This window comes from Lynx canadensis, chromosome D3, assembly GCF_007474595.2.
Source record: "Lynx canadensis isolate LIC74 chromosome D3, mLynCan4.pri.v2, whole genome shotgun sequence".
NCBI lineage: Eukaryota > Metazoa > Chordata > Mammalia > Carnivora > Felidae > Lynx > Lynx canadensis.
Window position 1 is genome coordinate 66,153,145 of NC_044314.2, and position 19,141 is coordinate 66,172,285.

General features: G+C 48.4%; 1 protein-coding gene across 1 annotated transcript in view; it reads right to left on the minus strand.

The window, feature by feature from the left end:
- Nucleotides 1-19,141, minus strand: part of GNB1L (G protein subunit beta 1 like) — a 59,326-nt gene that overhangs the window by 2,089 nt on the left and 38,096 nt on the right. Inside the window, exon 6 of the mRNA XM_030336659.1 lies at nt 14,669-14,884. Within this exon, the coding sequence (XP_030192519.1) occupies nt 14,669-14,884 (216 nt within the window). The remainder of the gene's footprint in view (nt 1-14,668; nt 14,885-19,141) is intronic.

Consider the following 19,141-nt stretch of genomic DNA (forward strand, 5'->3'; position numbering starts at 1 on the left):
AATGAAAGAGAAACAAAAAGTTACAACAGACTAGAGAGAAAACAGCAGATGTAGAAGACAGGTGGAGATGCTCTAACACTCAATGATTTAGAAAATCAATTCTAATTTCTAGAAACTGAAGTCTTACAATCCAAATCCAAAGACAGGCTTCAGGATGGTCAATGTTAAGATATGCCTTAGGAAAATCACCAGACTGAGGGGGGAAAAATAAAAGCCCTTTGGTGGTCAGGCAAAAAGATCAAGTTGACTGTGAGGTAAGGTTTAGGCTGTCCTCAGAATGTTCCATGGCCACATCTGTGGCAATAGACAGAGAAGGCTGTGAGGGCAGGCACGGTCCAAGAATTTTATATCTAGCCAAACTGCTGTTCAAGTATAAAAACAATAGACAAGCATTTTTGAACATGTAAGGACTCAAAGAATATGTTCCCATAAGCTCTTCTTGAAGGACTGGAAGATTAACTCTAGTCTCATAAGAGATAACCAGATGATCTGGCAGAGAGTATGGAATCTACTTACCAGTGGGATTAGGTCTAAAACAATATGTGGATTATGGCTATAGAACTGGTTATGCAACTAACTGAAATATGGGAGGATACTGAGAGAGATGGAATTTTTGTTAAATTCATTGATTTGTTCATCTTTTGTCATTTGGGGCCTAAGATAAAATAGTCAACCTCATACTTGACAGATTATCTGACAACCCACTGTAAGTAATGACAAAAGCAACATTACTTCCTTCCCCACCCTTGACACTAGGTGCCATGATTTCCTAGAACTTGCCCTTGTATTTCTCCATACAAATATACTCAACAGATTTATAACTGGATTCCAAAGTTAAATCCAAATCTGTGCTATGTGTAAGAGAGACACCAAAAGAATGACTGGCAAAGATATACCAGGAGAGTGCACACAAGAGAAACAGGGGTACAGTGTCAGTAACAGGAAAGGTTGAATTCAGAGCCAAAAGCATGAAGACAGACTATATACCATACTTATCAATGATAAAGGGTACAATTCACAATGAAGAGCTATGACTATCTCTTTAAGAGATAAATAGGCATATCATTTATGAAGCAAGAACAATAGGAAAGTGGCTTTGATGGAGTAATAACTGGTACCAGACCAGTCCTCATGCTATAAACAACTATCAAACTGGACAAAATATACCAAGCAACTGTGTCTAGGCAGTGGACAATAGGTGGGGAAGGGCAGCTGATGAGGTGGGCCTCTCAAAAACCCTAGCAGCAATCTGCCCAGGGAAATGTCCCAGCCATGAAATCTAGGTGGTGCACCTCTGTGCACATGAAGCTGAGGAGGCAGAGATCACAGAGTGGGGCAGCTAGAGCAGCTAAATCTGTGGGGTGAGCCAGCAGCATGGAGGGAACTGGGGGAGGGACGGAAGGCCATGTCTGGTTTCCCTATCCATCCTCGTGTGGAAGGCTGGGCTGTGCAAGCTCAGGACAGCACACAAGGTTTACCAGACAGTGGCTGCAGCAGGGTTAAATAGAATAGTTATAAGAGATTCGACAGTGATCTCCAGTGCATCCAGCGACAGTGCAAACACTGCCTGACATCCCAAGACCAACTGAGATGACACAATGGTCTTACTTCAGGAATGAGGAACATACCTTTGGGTAAGGCCTACCCTGGACCTACTGTAACAATGCTAGAGACAGAGCTCTACATGGTCTGAAGGGGAGGCAGAGTTTGGAAGGTGAGTTCCACCACTTCGGAGGAGCCTGGGAAGGACCTTGGGCTTTCCACATATCTGCCCTGACAGAGCATAATGCCAAACCTACATAAGTTCAAGGTCAACAGCCAGTAACTGAATTGCCTGCAATAACAAAAGTAAACACTCTTCAGTGCAAAAGACTAGACTGTATTACAATGTCTAGCATGCAAACAAAAAATTATTAGACACGCGAAGAAGCAGGAATATATGACTCATGGTCAACTGGAAAAAAAACACTAAATAGAAACTGACCCAGAATGACACAGATATTAGACATATCAAAGACTTTAAAGCAGCTGTTTAAATGTTTTTTAAAAAATGAATGAAAATGCATTCAAATAATTACTAAAAATAATTGTCTTGATGAGTGAATAGACAGGAATTATTAGCAGAAAATGGGAGATTATATGGGGTGCCTGGGTGGCTCAGTAGGTTGAGCGTCTGACTCTTGATTTCAACCCAGGTCATGGTCCCAGGGTCGTGGATCGAGCTGTGTATCAGCTCCACACTGAATGTGGCGTGCTTAAGATCCTTTCTCTCTCTCTCCCTCTCTCTCTCCCCTCTCCTCTGCTTACACTCTCTCTCTCAAAGAAAGAAAGAAAGAAAGAAAGAAAGAGAGAGAAAAAAAGGAAATGCAGATTATAAAAAAGAACCAACCCAGAACAACCAACAATATTTTAAAGGAGACGAACAAAGTTGGAGACTTAACGTTACCTGACTTTAGGACTTACTCTAAAGCTACAGTAGTCAAGATAGTGTGGTTATTGATGAAAGAGACAGATTAAGGGAACAGAATAGAGAGTCCAGAAATAGACCCACATAGAGTCAACTTGTCTTTGACAAAGGAGCAAAGGAAACATAATGAAGGAAAAGACAGTCTTTTTAACAAGCAGTGCTGGAACAACTGGACATCCATGTACAAAAATATGAATATAGACAAATACCTTACATCCCTAATTCACAAAAAATAACTTAAAATGGATCACAGCTCTGAATATGAAACACAAGACTATAAACATCCTAAAAGATAACAGGAGAAAAACCTAGATGATCTTGGGTTTGGCAATGACATTTTAGATGCAACACCAAAGGTACGATCCATGAAAGAAAGAATTGAGAAGCTGAGCTTCACTAAAATTAAAATTTTTCTGCTCTGTGAAAGACAATGGCAAGAGAATGAAAAGACAAACCACAGAATGGGAGAAGATATTTGCAAAAGATGTATCTGATAAAGGACTGTTATCTAAAATATACGACGAACTCTTAAGACTCAACATTAAGAAAACAAACAACCTGATTAAAAAATGGGCCAAACACCTTAACAGACACTTCACCAAGGAAGACATACACATGGCAAATAAGCATAAGAAAAGTGCTTCTGTCATACGTTCTCAGGGAAATGCAAATCAGAACAACGACTAGGTTAACATTGTATGTCAATTATACTTCAATAATAAAAATTAAAAAAACCAACATCAGTGAGATACCCACTACACATTTGTTAGAATGGCCAAAATCCAGAACACTGACAACACCAAATGCTGACAAGGATGTGGAGCAACAGGAACTCTCATCCACTGCTGGTGGGAATGCAAAACTCTACAGCCACTTTGGAAGACAGCTTGGTGGTATCTTACAAAACTAAACACAATCTTGCCACATGATCTAGAAATTGGACACTTTGGTATTTACCCAAAGAAGCTGAAAATTTATATCCATACAGAAAACTGCACATGGGTGTTTACAGCAGCTTTATTCATAATTGCTAAAACTGGGAAGCAACCAACATGTCCTTTAATAGGTGAATAGATAAATAAATGGTGGTGCCTCCAGACAATGGAATACTATTCAGTGCTAAGAAGAAATGAGTGGGGTACCTGGGTGGCTCAGTCAGTTAAGTGTCTGACTTCAGCTCAGGTCATGATCTTGCAGTTCATGAGTTTGAGCCCCGTGTTGGGCTCTGTGCTAACAGCTCAGAACCTGGAGCCTGCTTCAGATTCTGTGTCTCCCTCCCTCTCTCTCTCTTTCTCTCTGCCCCTCCCCCACTCATTCTCTGTCTCTCAAAGAAAAAAAAACATTAAAAAGAAATGAGCTATTGGGGCGCCTGGGTGGTTCAGTCGGTTAAGTGTCTGACTTCGGCTCAGATCATGATCTCACAGTCTCTAGGTTCGAGCCCCACGTTGGGCTCTGTGCTGACAGCTCAGAGCCTGGAGCCTACCTCAGATTCTGCATCTCCCTCTCTCTGTCCTCCCTGGCTCACACTCTGTCTCTCTCTCTCTCAAAAATAAACATTAAAAAATATGAGCTATCAAACCATAAAAAGACATGGAGCTATCAAACCATAAAAAGAATCTTAAATGCGTATTACTCAGTGAAATAAGCCAATCTGACCCCGCCATGATGTTCTGGAAAAGACAAAATCAAAGAGACAATAAAAAAAATCAGTAGTTGTCAGGGGTTAGTGAGGGAGGAAGAATGAACGGGCAGAGCACAGAGGATTTTCAGGGCAGTGAAAATACTGTGTGTGATACTATAATGGTGGACACATGTCATTATACACTCATCCAAACCCACAGAATGCACACCACCAAGAGTGAACTTATGTGAACTGTGGACTCTGGGTGATAACATGTCAATGTGGGTCCACCAGTTATTTACTTTTTTTAATCTTTAAAAAAAATTTTTTTTACCATTTATCTATTTCTGAGAGCGAAAGAGAGAGAGAGAGCGCACACAAGCAGGAGAGGGGCAGAGAGAGAGGGAGACAAAGAATTCGAAGCAGGCTCCAGGCTCTAAGCTTGTCAGCACAGAGTCCGATGTGGGGCTTGAACCCACGAACCGTGAGATCATGACATGAGCCAAAGTCGGATGCTCAACCAACTGAGCCACCCAGGCACCCCTCATGTGGGTCCACCAGTTATAATAGCTCTCCTGCTCTGGTGGGCTGTGGATAACAGGGGAGAGGCTATACATATGTGGGGGGACAAGGGGCATATGGGATATGTCTATACCTTCCTCTCAATTTTGCTGTGAACCTAAAACTGTTCTAAAAAAAAGCCTTTTGTTGGGGCACCTGGGTGGCTCAGTAGGTTGAGCGACTATCTTTGGCTCAGGTCATGATCTCAGTTTGTGAGTTCAAGCTCCGTGTTGGGCTCTGTGCTGACAGTTCAGAGCCTGGAGCCTGCTTCTGATTCTGTGTCTCCCTCTCTCTCTGCCCCTTCCCCACTCATGCTCTGTCTCTCTCTCAGAAATAAATAAACATTAAAAAAAATTTTTTAAAGCCTTTTGTTAAAAAAATAAAGAAGAACTATAATAGAAAATGTAGAACTGAGAATCTCAATCGTTGAAATGTAAAATTTGTAGAATAGGTTTAACAGCAGACTGCAAATCATTAAAAATTAGTCAGTAAAGCAGAGGACAAATCAATCAACATTATTCAACCCGAAGAGAGAAGAGTGAATGAAGAAAACTCAACAGAGCTTCAGGAGCCTATGGGGTGATATCCAACTGTCCAACTGTCGAACTTATGAAAGCCCCTACATGGTCAAACTCTGAAAACTACAGATGAAAAAAATCTTGAAAGCCGCCGTGGAGTGAGACACCTGGTGCATCTGGGAATAATGATAAGATATGATGAATTCTCATCAGAAACTATGAATACCAGATGACAACAGAACACCTTCTTAAAATTAATAAATTAAATTAAATTTTATTTTTTAAGTGGACTTCACACCCAGCATGGAGCCCAGCACGGGGCTTAAACTCATGGTCCTGAGATCAACACCTGAGCTGAGATCAAGAGCTGGATTCTTAACTGACTGAGCCACCCAAGTGTCCCAGTACAACAGCTTTAAAGTGCAAGAAGAAAAACAAAAGCATCATCCCTAGGTCCTATAGGCAGAATTCTTTTTATTTTATTTACTTACTTACTTATTTATTTTAATTAATTTATTTATTTTTAACGTTTATTTACTTTTGAAAGTGAGACAGAGCGTAAGCAGGGGAAGACCAGAGAAAGAGGGAGACACAGAATCTGAAGCAGGCTCTAGGCTCTGAGCTGTCGGCACAGAGCCCGATGTGGGGCTTAAACTCACGGAACCGTGATATCATGACCTGAGCCGAAGTCGGACGCTTAACCGACTGAGCCACCCAGGCGCCCCCAGAATTCTTTTTTAAAAAAGAGGGTGAAATAGACATTATATGTATTATATACTACATACTCTTACAATAAAGTAAGCTAGAGAAGAGAAAATATTAATAAAATCACAAGGAAAAGAAAACACATTTATAGAACTACACTGTATTTATTAAAAAATCTGCATATAAATGGACCTGCACAGTTAAAACCTCTTGTTCAAGGGTCAACTGTACTATGCTTTTTTTTTTTAAGTTTATTTATTTTGAGAGAGAGAGAGAGAGAGTGGGACTGGGGGAGGAACAAAGAGACAGAGAGAGAGAGACAGACAGACAGACAGACAGAATCCCAAGCAGGCTCCACATAGTCAGTGCAGACCCAGATGCAGGGCTCAAACTCATGAACCGTGAGATCACGACCTGAGCCGAAATCAAGTCAGACGCTTAACCAACTGAGCCACTAGGGTGCCCCTATACTATTTTTATTTCCTCTAAGTTCTAATAAATAAAAACTGATGATTTAGCACAAAACCAATAACACTGTAAAGTGGAGTTTAGACGGTGTATAGAAGTAAAATGTATAACAGCGGCAGGAGAAAGGGTGGGAAGGTGGTAACTGGTATCCTAGCATGGGGTTATGACGCACATAGGGGGAGTGTGGCAACATTAAGCAAGATTGGGAATGTCAATGATGCATACTATGGGCCTGCAAGGGCCTCAGAAGAAAATGGCAAAAGCTATAGCAAAGAAACCAAGAGAGAAAATAAAATGGAAAACTGAAATATGAATACTTGATTAACACACAAGAAGGCAGGAAAGGGGTAAAAGAGGGTCAAAACAGAAGTGACGAGTGGAAAACAAGTATCAAGACGGCAGCCTTAATGCTGGACACATCAATAATTATATTAAGTGCAAACAGACTAAGTGCTCCAATTAGAAGGCAGAGATTGTCAGAAAGGATTAAAAAGCAAGACTAAGAAAGATGCTTTTTAAATATAAAGAGATGGACATTGGTTGAAAATAAGGGAGATGTGGGAAATGTGCCTTGAAAAGAGGAAACAGGAGAAAATTAATGCCACTTTATTAGCATCAGACCAAGCCGACCTCAAGACACCTGAAACTAATGTAACATTCATTGTGTGTCAACTATGCTTCAATTAACGACAAAAAAAAGACGTGACAAGAGCTACAGAAGGATATTTCATGATGACCAATCAGCAGGATGTGGGAACCATCGTAAATGCGTGTAATGACAGCGCTTCAAAATTCATGAAGTAAAACAGACAGAACCAAACAGAGAAATAGGCACATTCACAGCCACACTCAATGATTCAAAGACCTTGCTCAGTAACTAGCAGAAAACCGGACAAAAAGATCAGTAGGGATATGGAAGACTTAAATGCTACCAACTACCTTGACCGAGGTCACGCTGACGGAACACTCCACCCACCAACTGCAGAACACACGCGTTCACCAAGATGTAGCATGTGCTGGGCCAAACACAAGCCTCAATAAATATCGAAATGTTGACATCATGCAAGTTCCTTCACTGACAGCAGAATTAAGCTAGATTAAAGATATCTACAAAATCAACAAATATTGGCAAATTAAATAATTTACTTCTAAGGAATAACTGGATCAAAGAAGAAATCACAAGAGAAAATAGAAAGTATTTTGAACCGAATGGGGCACCTGGGTGGCTCAGTCAGTTGAGTGTCTGACTCTTGATTTCGGCTCAGGTCATGATCTTGAAATCTGTGGATTAGAGCTGCACGTTGGACTCCATGCTGACAGCACAGAGCCTGCTTAGGTTTCTCTCACCCCTTCTGTTTCTCCCCAACTTGCGCATGCGCTCTCTCTCCCTCTCAAAATAAATAAATGAACCAAAAAAAAAAAAAAAAAAAAAAGAAAAGAAAAGAGAAGAAAAGAAAGAATTTTGAACTGCATAAAAATGAAGATACAGAAATCAAAGTTTGTGGGACAAGACCCACAAAGGCTGGTGAGCTGGCTGGGAGCTGGCTTCCCCACAACCCAGTGAAGGGCCAGTACAAACCCACAGAAGCACCTAGAACTGTAGGCACCATCAGTGTGCAGATTCACACACTCAGAAGCTCCCAGTAAATGTTCCCTAACAGGTGGCTGTATCAGCTTCTGGAAGAAGTACCTGAGGAGTGAGACTGCCTGGACAACATTTACGGTTATGAAACAGCAGCGATGAAATGCATTCCATGTGCAAAACCAGCTCTGTGAGAGAGATACCTACATCTGAAGAAAAGTTGAAGGCAAAAGATTAAAAAAAAAAAAATCTACAGGGGCACCTGGGTGGCTCAGTTAGTGGAACATCCGACTTTGGCTCAGGCCATGATCCCACAGTGTGTGAGTTCAAGCCCTGCATCGGGCTCTCTGCTCTCAGTGCAGAGCCTACTTCAGATTCTCTGTCCCCGTCTCTCTCTGCCCATCCCCCACTCACACACGCTCTCTTTCAAAAATAATTGTTTAAAAAATAATTTAAAAAATTTTAAAAGCTATAAAAAGAAGTAGTAAAGTCAGAAGAAATCTGGTATGAACCATATTAATAGTTGGCAAAATAGGCTTTTAGGCAAAAATCCTTTTCAGAGATAATGAGGTCACTAAAGTATAAAGCTTCATTTCCCTAGGAAGATGACCACTCTAAATCTGTATGTTCCTAAGCCAGCTTCAAAATGCAGAAGCAAACATGTCTAGGATGCAGGAAAAATTACGGAGATGTGCCTCAGCATGAGGGTCTCCCTGCCGCTTCCAGAGGTGCCCAGTCCCAGGTGCCAGGACTGCCTCAGTGTGTGCAGGTACAGCTGCGCGTCTAGCAACGAGAGGCACTTCCTTCTCACATGTGGAATACTTATGTCAACTGGACCGGCCTCCACATTTCAAAGAGCTGATATCATTCAGACCTTATTCTCTGAACACACAGCATTAAGTTAGGAATTGAAAAATAAAAAAATAACTAGGGGGAAATATCAAACATTTGGAAACATAAATCTGATCAGCTCAGCAGTCAGAGAACAAATAAATATCGGGTCCACCCAAAAGTGAGCACTGATGAAGATGGTGACATCTCCCAACATGGGACACAGCTAGAGGGTCACCGACAGACTTCAGCTGCTGTGGGGAATGGATGGCAGAGAATGAGTGGGCTCCATACCCAGTTCAAGTCAGAGAAACAGACCAAGCTCAGAGAACACCGGATGAAAAAAGGGAAAGATCAGAGCAGAAATGAAACAGAAAAAGACTTTTAAAGATCAACAAAGAGGAGTGCCTGGAAGGCTCAGTCGGTTAACCATCCGACTTCAGCTCAGGTCATGATCTCATGGTTGGTGAGTTTGAGCCCCGCATCGGGCTCTCTGCAGTCAGCACAGAGCCTGAAGCCTGTTTCAGATTCTGTGTCTCCCTCTCTCTCTGCCCCTGCCCTGCTCATGCTCTGCCTCTCTCAAAAATAAACACTTAAAAAAATTAAAAAGAATTAAAAGGAAAACAAGTAAAGATCAACAAAGATAAGATTGATAAAGGATAAAAATGGAACAGTTTTGTAAATATAGCAGAAATCTAAACAATCGTTACAAATAAAAAAGGCAGTATGAAAATACCTTGGAGGTTTTTATGCTCATAGACAAATTAGTTCAAGAAGAAAATCAAGCCTTCCTTGCAAAGAAAATGCCTGCCCCAATGGGACAGGCCAAGAGTGACCCATGGCCACTCACAAAACTGACCTCCTGCCAACTTATCCAGAGATCAGGAGAGGAGGGGACGCCTGGCTCCAGACTCTAGGGCTCCTGATACCCCGACACCATAAGCAGAGTGGGGTAACAAGAGAGGGGGTGAAACTTAGTCTACTGAGAGACAGACAGATGGTCCTGAACAACTCCGGCCCAGCACCACAGTGCGGAAATGGTCATGCTATGTAGTGGGTTATTTTAGCACTATGTAGTTGTTTTAATATTATAAAAACCAAAAACATGCAATATATTAAATTAACTGACTTGAGAAGAAAAGCCTTGAGTCTGACAGCTCAACATCCATTCACAATCCAGATTCTTTCCCCGCTAGGAGTAGAATGAGGATCTGATATGACGGGAACCTGCTAAAATCCCACAGCAAATGGGGTGTGCCATCCAACCCATGGCATGGCCAGGATCCTTGCCACAGTCCCAGCCTCTACTTGGGATGTCCTGGGTTCCTAGCCAGTGCCATCAGCACATGGGCAGCTCTGCAGTGACCTGTCCAGGGACCTCCATGCCCACCCCGCATCTCCTGGTCAAGGGCCCCCTCCTGCTCTTCCAGGGCTCTGTCCAGTGCCTGGTTCTACAGTTCACGGACCGCAATTGCCAAGCCTGGCCTGCACTGGAGGACTGTGGGAGCCGAAGCCTCTGTGCAGGTGTGAGAAGGCAAATGCTATGTGTGCCCGCACGTGAGGGTGTGCATCTGCCTGAACCTCTCTCCATTCTCAAGGACCAGACAGGGTGGCTGGGAATGAGGACTGATGACCATCACTGTCCCTCATACTTTGCTCTTCTGTGGACTTTGCCTTAAGCCAGTGGTTAGCCAGGGGATTCCTGGGCTCAGAGCCATGGACTCCCTGGAACCCACCTGGGGCCCTGCTTCCAGATTTCCTCCTTCATAGTCCATCTTCATGTGAATTTGTTAACAGGGGGAGTATTTCACAGAGAGATAAGGGCTGCTTTCAAGTTTGCTCTCTGCTGATGAACACCGAGAGTCCAGGACAAATGGAAGAGGAATGTGAGTTTCCAGAGAGGCCCCTGAACTGGGGTTCTTACACATTGGGAGCTGGGTGCAGGGCAGAGAACACCTTCCATGCCAGTGTCGCCACCTAGAAGGGGCTAAGACACCCAGTGCTGCCCACGGGGGCAGGAGTGACTCTGGCCCTGAGGCAGAAGCACAAGGCAGGCTCCCCTGGCAGGAATGAAGAGAAGCAACTGCAAAAGCTTTGATGGGGACCTAAACCAAATGAGGCCAGTCCCTGTCCCAGGCTTGTATTCCAGAGGAGGAGGAGGAAGAGGAGGAGGGCGGCCCAACAGGGACTGTTTGTGGTGATGGTGGCCAGAGCTTTGTTGGTTCTGCTATGTTCCTGAGATGCATATGGTGGGTTGGGTTGTGTCCACAATTTTCTTGGTCTCGGGGCCCTCCAGTCTCCTTCCTACCTGTCCCACATGACCTGCTATTGATACTTTTGAGGAGAAGAAGGTCAGGGAGAAAGAGGGCAATGGCCACACAGCAGGACGGGAGGATGCCTGGCCAACCAGCTGCCGGTGCAATGCGGGGAAAGTGTGGTTGGTCTGATTCCTGGCCCAGGCTGCCTGGGGTTGGGGGGGGGGGCTTAATATTACTTAAAGGCCTAAAAATACTGCTGGCTGTAAATCAGTCCCTGCTTCAAGGCCATGGGCCCTGCCCAAGTGTGGGAGGAAGGAGCAGGTCTGCACACCACCTGTGTCTGACGACAGCCAAGGCCCAATCCCCTGGAGGCTGGAGGGAAAGCCACCTCTGAAAGGCAGGCGAGTGGCCCAGTGTCACCACGTGCTCCTGAGGCCATAGTGTCTGGATGAGAGTGGCTGAAGGCCCTTGGTCACTGCTGTGGCCCCTGGCCGCACCCATCCTGGATGAGGACCCTCTGGGAAGGATCCGTGGCCACTAGTGGCTCTCATAGCACATGACCTCAGGTGCCAGGAATGCGCACGCAGCAAAGCCGCCATCTGGTTCCCATTACCCACGCTCTGCTGCGGGAAACCTCATCTGCGTCTTTGCTCCCAGCGCCCGCCGGGGAGAGATTGATTTGGGCTCATTAGAGAGTCCAACAGCAGGCTGTGAGGTGAGACACATCTGTGCCCACGTGGCTCAAGGACTAGGGCGGGCGGCCACATCGCAGGGCCAGCACGGTGTGCCGAGGGCCCTGGGGCGAGGATGCCTGTGGATGCCCGTGGGTGCTGGCCCCTGATACTTCTTCCTCAGAGGCCTGTGCGTCACAACCTGAAAATTTCCAGGGCCTCTGGGGCCAACTCTGAAACTGATGTGCAGTTGTTTCTGGGTGAGGCAGCCGTTTTTAGTGACTGTGCTCAGCAGGAGAAGCACTGTCCTCCTCCTTTGATGTGTACTACTGAGTGAGCCCCCCTAGCCTGGCGTAACACCATCATGTAACCACCATGTCCATTCCACAATGCATGGCTCCCCTTCTGCTTTAACTTTCAAATTCATTAATAATCCCCTGTGCTTCAACTTTTCAATTCATCAGTATAATAAAAGTTCATCTCTGGACTGGAACATGCACCATAAATTTAAGTCTTAAGTTCCAGCAGCTGTTTCCCGAAAAAGCCAGCAGAAACCAGGCAGATCTGGGCCAGGTCAGCAGAAGGGGACCCTTCCAGAGGTCCAGGGGCTTGGGGCGGGGTTCTCAAGGAAGCCACTTGAGTCTTCAGCTCTTTGCAAGGTCAAGGCTCATGAAGTTCAAGCCACAACAAGATGGAGCACTGGACCCCACAGTGGGAAGGTGGGGGCACTGCCTGGTCCCCACCAGGCTCGAGAGGCAGAGAGAAGGGTATGAGGGAGAACTCCACTGCCCACCTGGCTGGGCTTGACACCCAGCAAGGTGACCTCCACTGCTGAGGACATGAAGACCCAGAACCAGAGTGGCTCTGCCCCATTCTTAAAGATGACAGCTGGGGTGCCTGAGTGTCTCAGTCGGTTAACTAACTCTGGATTTTGGCTCAGGTGGTAATCTCACGGTTCATGAATTTGAGCCCTGAGTTGGACTCTGTGTTGACAGTGTGGAGCCTACTTGGGATTCTCTCTCTCTCTCTCTCTCTCTCTCTCTCTCTTTCTATCTCTCTCTGCCCTCTGTGCACTCACATGCTCCTCTCACTCTCAAACTTTAAAAAAAAAAAAAGATGACAGTCATCATGAAGCCATCATGAAGACATTCATTCCCATCCCCACCCAAGTCCACAATTTCAATGCCTTGGGACCCTCCTACCAGGATGGAGGCATGAGAAACTTGGTCCTTGACAGCCAGCTCGGGCCCCATTTGGAGGCTTGTCTAACCCTGCTTCCTGCAGGGCCTCCGTGGACTCTCTGAGACAACATAAGGACAGAGGACAGATGGGTAGCTGGCTTTACAACAAGTCAGCCATGTGCTGACACAAGCCGGTCTGCTGGAGAGGAGTAATGCCAAGGAAGCATGAATGTGTGCCCTGTCCCCAAATGTGACATATGACCCCCCCTTTCCCCTCTCTCTGGGCTCTGGCTGGCTGTTCCCCATCCTCGGGTCCCTGCTCAGGTCCCACCTGGAGAGATACCAGGACAGCATGTACAGTTCCAGCCCTGCTGCTCCTAGCTCTGATTTTCACCTCTGTTCTCTGATGGGACCACTCTTTTTAGGATGCCAGTTCCAACTCCAGCTTGGACATGAAAGGCCCCTCCCAGGTCCCACTCTGCTTGACTTCAGTGTTCCATCCTCGGGTCTCTCTATCATGGAGAATGGCCATTACCATTCTCTCTAGCACCCTCTCACCTCGCTCGTTCTCAGTTTCCCTTTCCCTCAGGACTTCTCACCCACCATGTGAAACCCCTGCCCCTGCTGTCCTCACTCTGTCCTGCCTTTGGGATGATCTGGTGGCCATGTCCCACCCCTGGGTTGCACCCAGGACCCATGATACCTGCTAGGCACTGCAGTCTTGTGCCCTGATTTTCCTCAGGGGCCCACCCCTCTGCCCCAACTCATGTGCCTCAGGGGCTCGTTGGCCACTGCCCAGGGCCTCTTCCTCTGGCTGTGGGGGCCTGGGCTGGGCAAGTGTGAGGTGAGGCAGGCTTGCCAGGCTGTGGACAAGGCTCTCCCATCTGGAGAGGGGCCCTAAGGAATGCCTTCATCCTCGGCCTCCTGTCTCCACCAAGCTACTGCAGAAGAGGACAAACATGATCTCTAGTACTCTAGTGATAGCACCCAGGTGAGGCCAGGAGCCAAGCCTGCTGCTGCTTCTGCTGGCAGTCTCCCTGAGCGCCACACATCTCCCATGCAGGGCTCTGTTCCCCCACCAGACCTGGGTTTACGTCACTGCCCTTCCATGCAGCTTCCACTCGCAGCCCCCCGGGACCTGCCCTAGTGTGAGGCTTCCCGCCCGCCCTCCCCCCCATTCTACCCCCCAGGTTCCAAACAGGGCTGAGCGTGCAGGCTGGGCTACCACATGCTGAGCACCAGCCACAGGCCCAGACCTGGTCTCCCGGTGCTCCACGAGTCATGTGGGAAGGGAAAGTCCAGTGAGACATTATGGGAAGGTTTTCAGCACCGCCCCGCTCCGCCTTGAGGCCTCACACCCCTTCCTGGCTGTGGCCTCTGGCCGTGAGGAATGGCTTCCCTGGGGTTGGCTTACAGACTGCCCCGGGGGCGTGACTCCGTGGATTTCTCCACACTGGGTCGGTTTTTGTTGATTAATCAGTTCCTTACTGACCGAATTCCTCTGACTTTTTGCAAATGGGCTTGCCTACTCCTGGACTCTACATGCCTTTTCTCTAGATGGACAAGACGTGACTGCTGTTAACCCAAGGTCTGAGAGAAACCCAAACCATGTGAACGGTTCACAAACGCCCACGCCCCCTTCTTCCTGCGCCGGCCCCGCGGACAGGCTGGCCTGCACCCCGCCTCGCAGTGATTAATTAGCCAGGGATCTGCAACAACTCCTCTTCATGCCTAAATATTGTTTCAGCCTATCAGACTGTTAGTGCAAAGCAGGATAAATGACACTTCGGGTCTGGCGCACTGACCTGCAGGGCCTGCTGCTCATCCAGGCTCCAGACAGCCAGCGCCTTCTCCGCAGAGCCTGAGACGCCCCTGGCCTTTTGGGAGTCAAAGTCAAAGCCCATGACGGGCTCTGTGTGGCAGGCGACACGACTGCACACCTTCCGCTCAGAGACGTCCCACAGGGCCACTGATCCGTCCTCATAGCCGGCCAGGAGGAGTGGGCGGGGACTGGACTCGGCCTGCGGGGACAGCACAGCAGTCAGCTCCCAAAAGGTCCTGGTATGTTTTGGGGGAGAAGGGGCTCCAGAGATGGGTGAGCTCCCCCACTGGGCCTTGGGGGTGGCCCAGCCGGGGAGCTGTTTCCCGTGTTCCCCACACCGGCAGTAACAGTTCGGAGGTTCTGCATGCCACCCTGATGGCCGGCACCATCGGCACAAAGCTGGCATGGGCCGGTGCTGGGGCACCCCAAGGACTCACCCTGGGGGAGGGGGGGGGACAGAGCCTGGGATAGCCCAGCACGGCCCCCGCCTCACACTGCCATGCCACTGCTCGCCAGCCCGGGTGCTGCCGCTTCTTCATGTCTCCTTTCTGCAGGCTGAGACTTGTGGCCACCCCTTCGTGAGGCGGTCACCTGTCTAGAACTGCCAGCCAAAGGAAATCGTGAGCTCCATCTCAATGAAAAATGAACTTTCTGTGCTTTGTCAACGTCGCCGCGGAAGCCCCCCACCCCCCAGGCCTGGTGAGTCGCCAGGGCGCTGACTGGTGTGAGCCGAGCTCTGCCGGCCCTGAGCTATTGTGATAAATGAGGACGCGGGTCAGAGGGCTCCGCACCCTGGGCAGACGCCTCGTTTATCTAGCCTCGGCAACAACTCCAGGGGAGCCGCGGGACTCCACGTCACCCCAGCACTGAGAGCGGCAGTCCCATGCTTGGTGCCCAGTCTCCAGCACAGGCGCCCAGGTTGCTCCTGGGACAAAGCACACGCCAGCCGATGCCTTTTGCTCTTCACTCATCTCTGCATTTCCTGCTAAGCTGCCTGGGGTTGGTGTCACTCAAGTGTCAGAAATAACTGAGCACATCCCCTCCCCAGTGAATTTTCCAAGGGCCAGGAGCTCAACTGAGCCTTAGGGAACTCTGACTAGGCTTGGCCCCCAGCCCCTGGATGGTCAGTGGTGAGGATGGGGCCTTAGGGGCTGGTCAGAGAGAGGCTGCCTCCTGCATCACCTGCAACCTCCAGGATGGTCTACTGCAGGTCTCAAGGCTGGTGGTGAGCAGAGTGCCTGGGCCTCACTGGTCATGGGCCGACAAGGCCATGGAGGCCCTCCTTGTCCACCTGCTGGAGCTCCTTGTTACTGAGCTGCACGGGTGCTTCTATCTGCCCAGAGGGGCTCTGGGCCTGGATGCTGTACGCACCACACAGAGTGCCTCTCCACATTTAGGAGTGCTCAGAAAGGACAGGCTTGTGCAGCTAAGTAAGGTAACTGGGGTTAGCCAGAAGGCACGAGGACTTGTGTCTAACGAGTGGATACTACAACCTCAACACACGGAAACAAGGCTTTCTCCGTGTATCAGAAGGGGAAACTGAGGCTTCAGGGTGTGCTGTATGTCACTGGGGCCCTGGTTAGTGATGGGAGCCAGGGGGAGTCTGACACAGCCACTAAGACTTGCACACAGCACAGTGAATCCTCCCAGGCCGGAGCTAGTCTGGAGGACACCTCCTACATTTCCTCGGAAATGGCTTATACATTTTTTCTGATGATAATACATGTTCATACAAACAAAAACAGAAAGGCTTCCTAGTTTCACTTAGCCTGGGGCAGCCTGTGCTCCTCCCTGGGGCCTCTTGCATGGTGACTGCCTCCTGGCAGGCCCGACTGGGCAAGCAGTCAGGATATGGGCCCTGTGACCATGAACCCTGTGTGTGCACAGCATCTGGTGATGCCTGCCATGCAGGGGCCAAGGCTGGGAGCAGCTAAGCGTGGTCACTGGTTCCGTCTAACCTCCCGTGCAAAGCCATGACAGTGTTGGTGTACTTTCCCTGTAGTTTTAAAATGGAGAAAAGCTCCATTTTGTTATCTTTCAAGTCAACTGATTGGAACTTAGTTGTGAGGTATAAAATTGTTTACACCACTTTTCTCCAAGGATGGACTGACTACTTTAAGAAGCGGTCAGGCCCTCTGCTCTGGCATCCCCCTTTCAGGTAGCTGTACCTCCCCAGGCAGGGCCTCCCCTCATGAGCAGCCATATATATCTGGACTCAAGGAAGGGTGACAGCCAGGTGAGAACAGCCCAATGCTCTGCATGCCAACCAGGAACTCATGCCAACCTCCTAGACCAGATCTGCTGGACCCCACCCCACAGGCCAGGTCTGAGGAACTTACCTGGGGCCCACTTGGGTTTGTTCCCCTCAGGGCAGTGATCTGTCTTGTTGCCTGCTTTCCATCCACCCTGCTTCAGCCCAGTCTGCTCCTCCCCCAGGGATCTGCCACCCTCTGATCCCCTGGGTACATTCTTCCCTCATCTGGGGCTCCTCCCAGTGCCAACACATTGGCTTTGGTCTGTCTCTGTAGCTCAAGTCCACATGATGCCTGTGGTTTCTGGGTTCTGAGCATCCCAGCTAGTTCAGGGGCAGCATGCTACTCACCCACCTATCAAGGTACCACAGGGGGTCCAGATCAGAAGCCAGACTGACCTGCAGCGACTCACCTTGTTGTTGCCAAGGGTGACCAAATGCTGAGCTCCAGCCCTGATGGCTGCCGCCCCCCACCTGTGCTGCAGGGCCCCTGTGGTCCCCAGGGACAGACACCACAGGCAGGACAGTGGTCTCATGTCCTCCGGCCTTTGGTGACAGGTTGCTCTCCACAGGACGAGGACCTGAAGTTTCTAAAAGGACTTGCTTTGTGTCCTGTCCTATCCTGTGCTGACTGGGTGGGACTCCAGTGGGCTGGGCAGGCCATGCCTACAGTACCTCCTGGGACCAGTCCTGTGGGAAGCTCCCAGCTCACTGGAGGGATCCCTAGGCCCAGGGGTCGGGAGCCTCTTAGAGCTACTGTGATGGATATTCCTGATCTTTTGTATGATGATCATCCTAACAATGCAAGTCAACAGCTTTAAAAAGCAAAACAAGGGGCGCCTGTGTGGCGCAGTCGGTTAAGCGTCCGACTTCAGCCAGGTCACGATCTCGCGGTCCGTGAGTTCGAGCCCCGCGTCAGGCTCTGGGCTGATGGCTCAGAGCCTGGAGCCTGTTTCCGATTCTGTGTCTCCCTCTCTCTCTGCCCCTCCCCCGTTCATGCTCTGTCTCTCTCTGTCCCAAAAATAAATAAACGTTGAAAAAAAATAAAATAAAATAAAAAGCAAAACAAGAATACATCTGAATGTTTCAGTGAAAAATACGTCAGGCCATTCTGCCACACTCAGATTAATAAATTACAACCTGGGCCTTCAGGTTTGGAGAGGGGAAAAAAAAAAAGGACCTTTCAAATTAGTGTTGACTTTTTTTTTTTTTTTTAAAAACAGAATGCCCTGCGTTGGATCTGTATCAACTAACAAAAACTCGATTTGTCCTTCTGTCAACTATATTAATTACCTTAACAAGTTTGTACATCCCATTTCTACACATTTTTCTGCTGGAATTTTTACATGATTACACAATGGCAGTGCTTCCAGGGCGCGGAATATGAGCGGATGCAGCCGGGATGTCCTCCCTAGGACCTGTGAGCACCACGCCAAGGCCCAAGGCGTCACGGCCTCGGGGTGTTCCCCTCCATATACCAGCTGGGGCCAGGAGCTCTGTCATTCAGGCAGGCCTCTTGGAGCCCCCACAAACTCAGCTCCCCGTGGGCTTCTTTCTGAGAGATACAGCAGCAGCAGGACACCACAGGATCAGCTTGTCAGAGATTTCCAACTGGAAACAAACTCCAACTGTAATGTTCTCAGATAAGAAATTGCAAGGGGAAACCAATGGCAAGAAAGAGCAGGTCCCTGGAGGGTCAAAAAGCTTGAGGCAGGGTCTCTGGGGTGCCTGGCCCCCTGGGTCCTGTTGGTCCCACAGACACCTCCAAACTGCCCAACCCCATCTTATGAAAAGTTCAAATGAGCAGTGAGGCAGGAAATCACCTCCTCCTGATCTCAGGCAGGCTCAGGGTGGCTTCTCAGAAGGTGCTGCTGAACTGAACAGAGCTGGGAAAGTGCCTATAAACTGCACTCCCAGGCAAGCACTGGTCAGTGACCTATTCACCACGGTTTCTACCATGGCCAAGATACTGCCTGGGTTCTTTCCAAGTGAGCACACCAGACCATTTGCTTTGCTGCCCCAAACACTAGCAGCCATGAGGAGCAGCAACACACACTTTGAGTCACTACTGACCCCTGTGGGGGAGAGGAGGCTGTGCCTTGAGAAGAAATGAGGCCTCTGGTAGAGGTAAGTGGGTGGCCCCAGGAGGAATCCTCCCAGGCCTCAGGCTTGGAGCTCAAGCCAAAACCAGCACTCAGGCTTGCG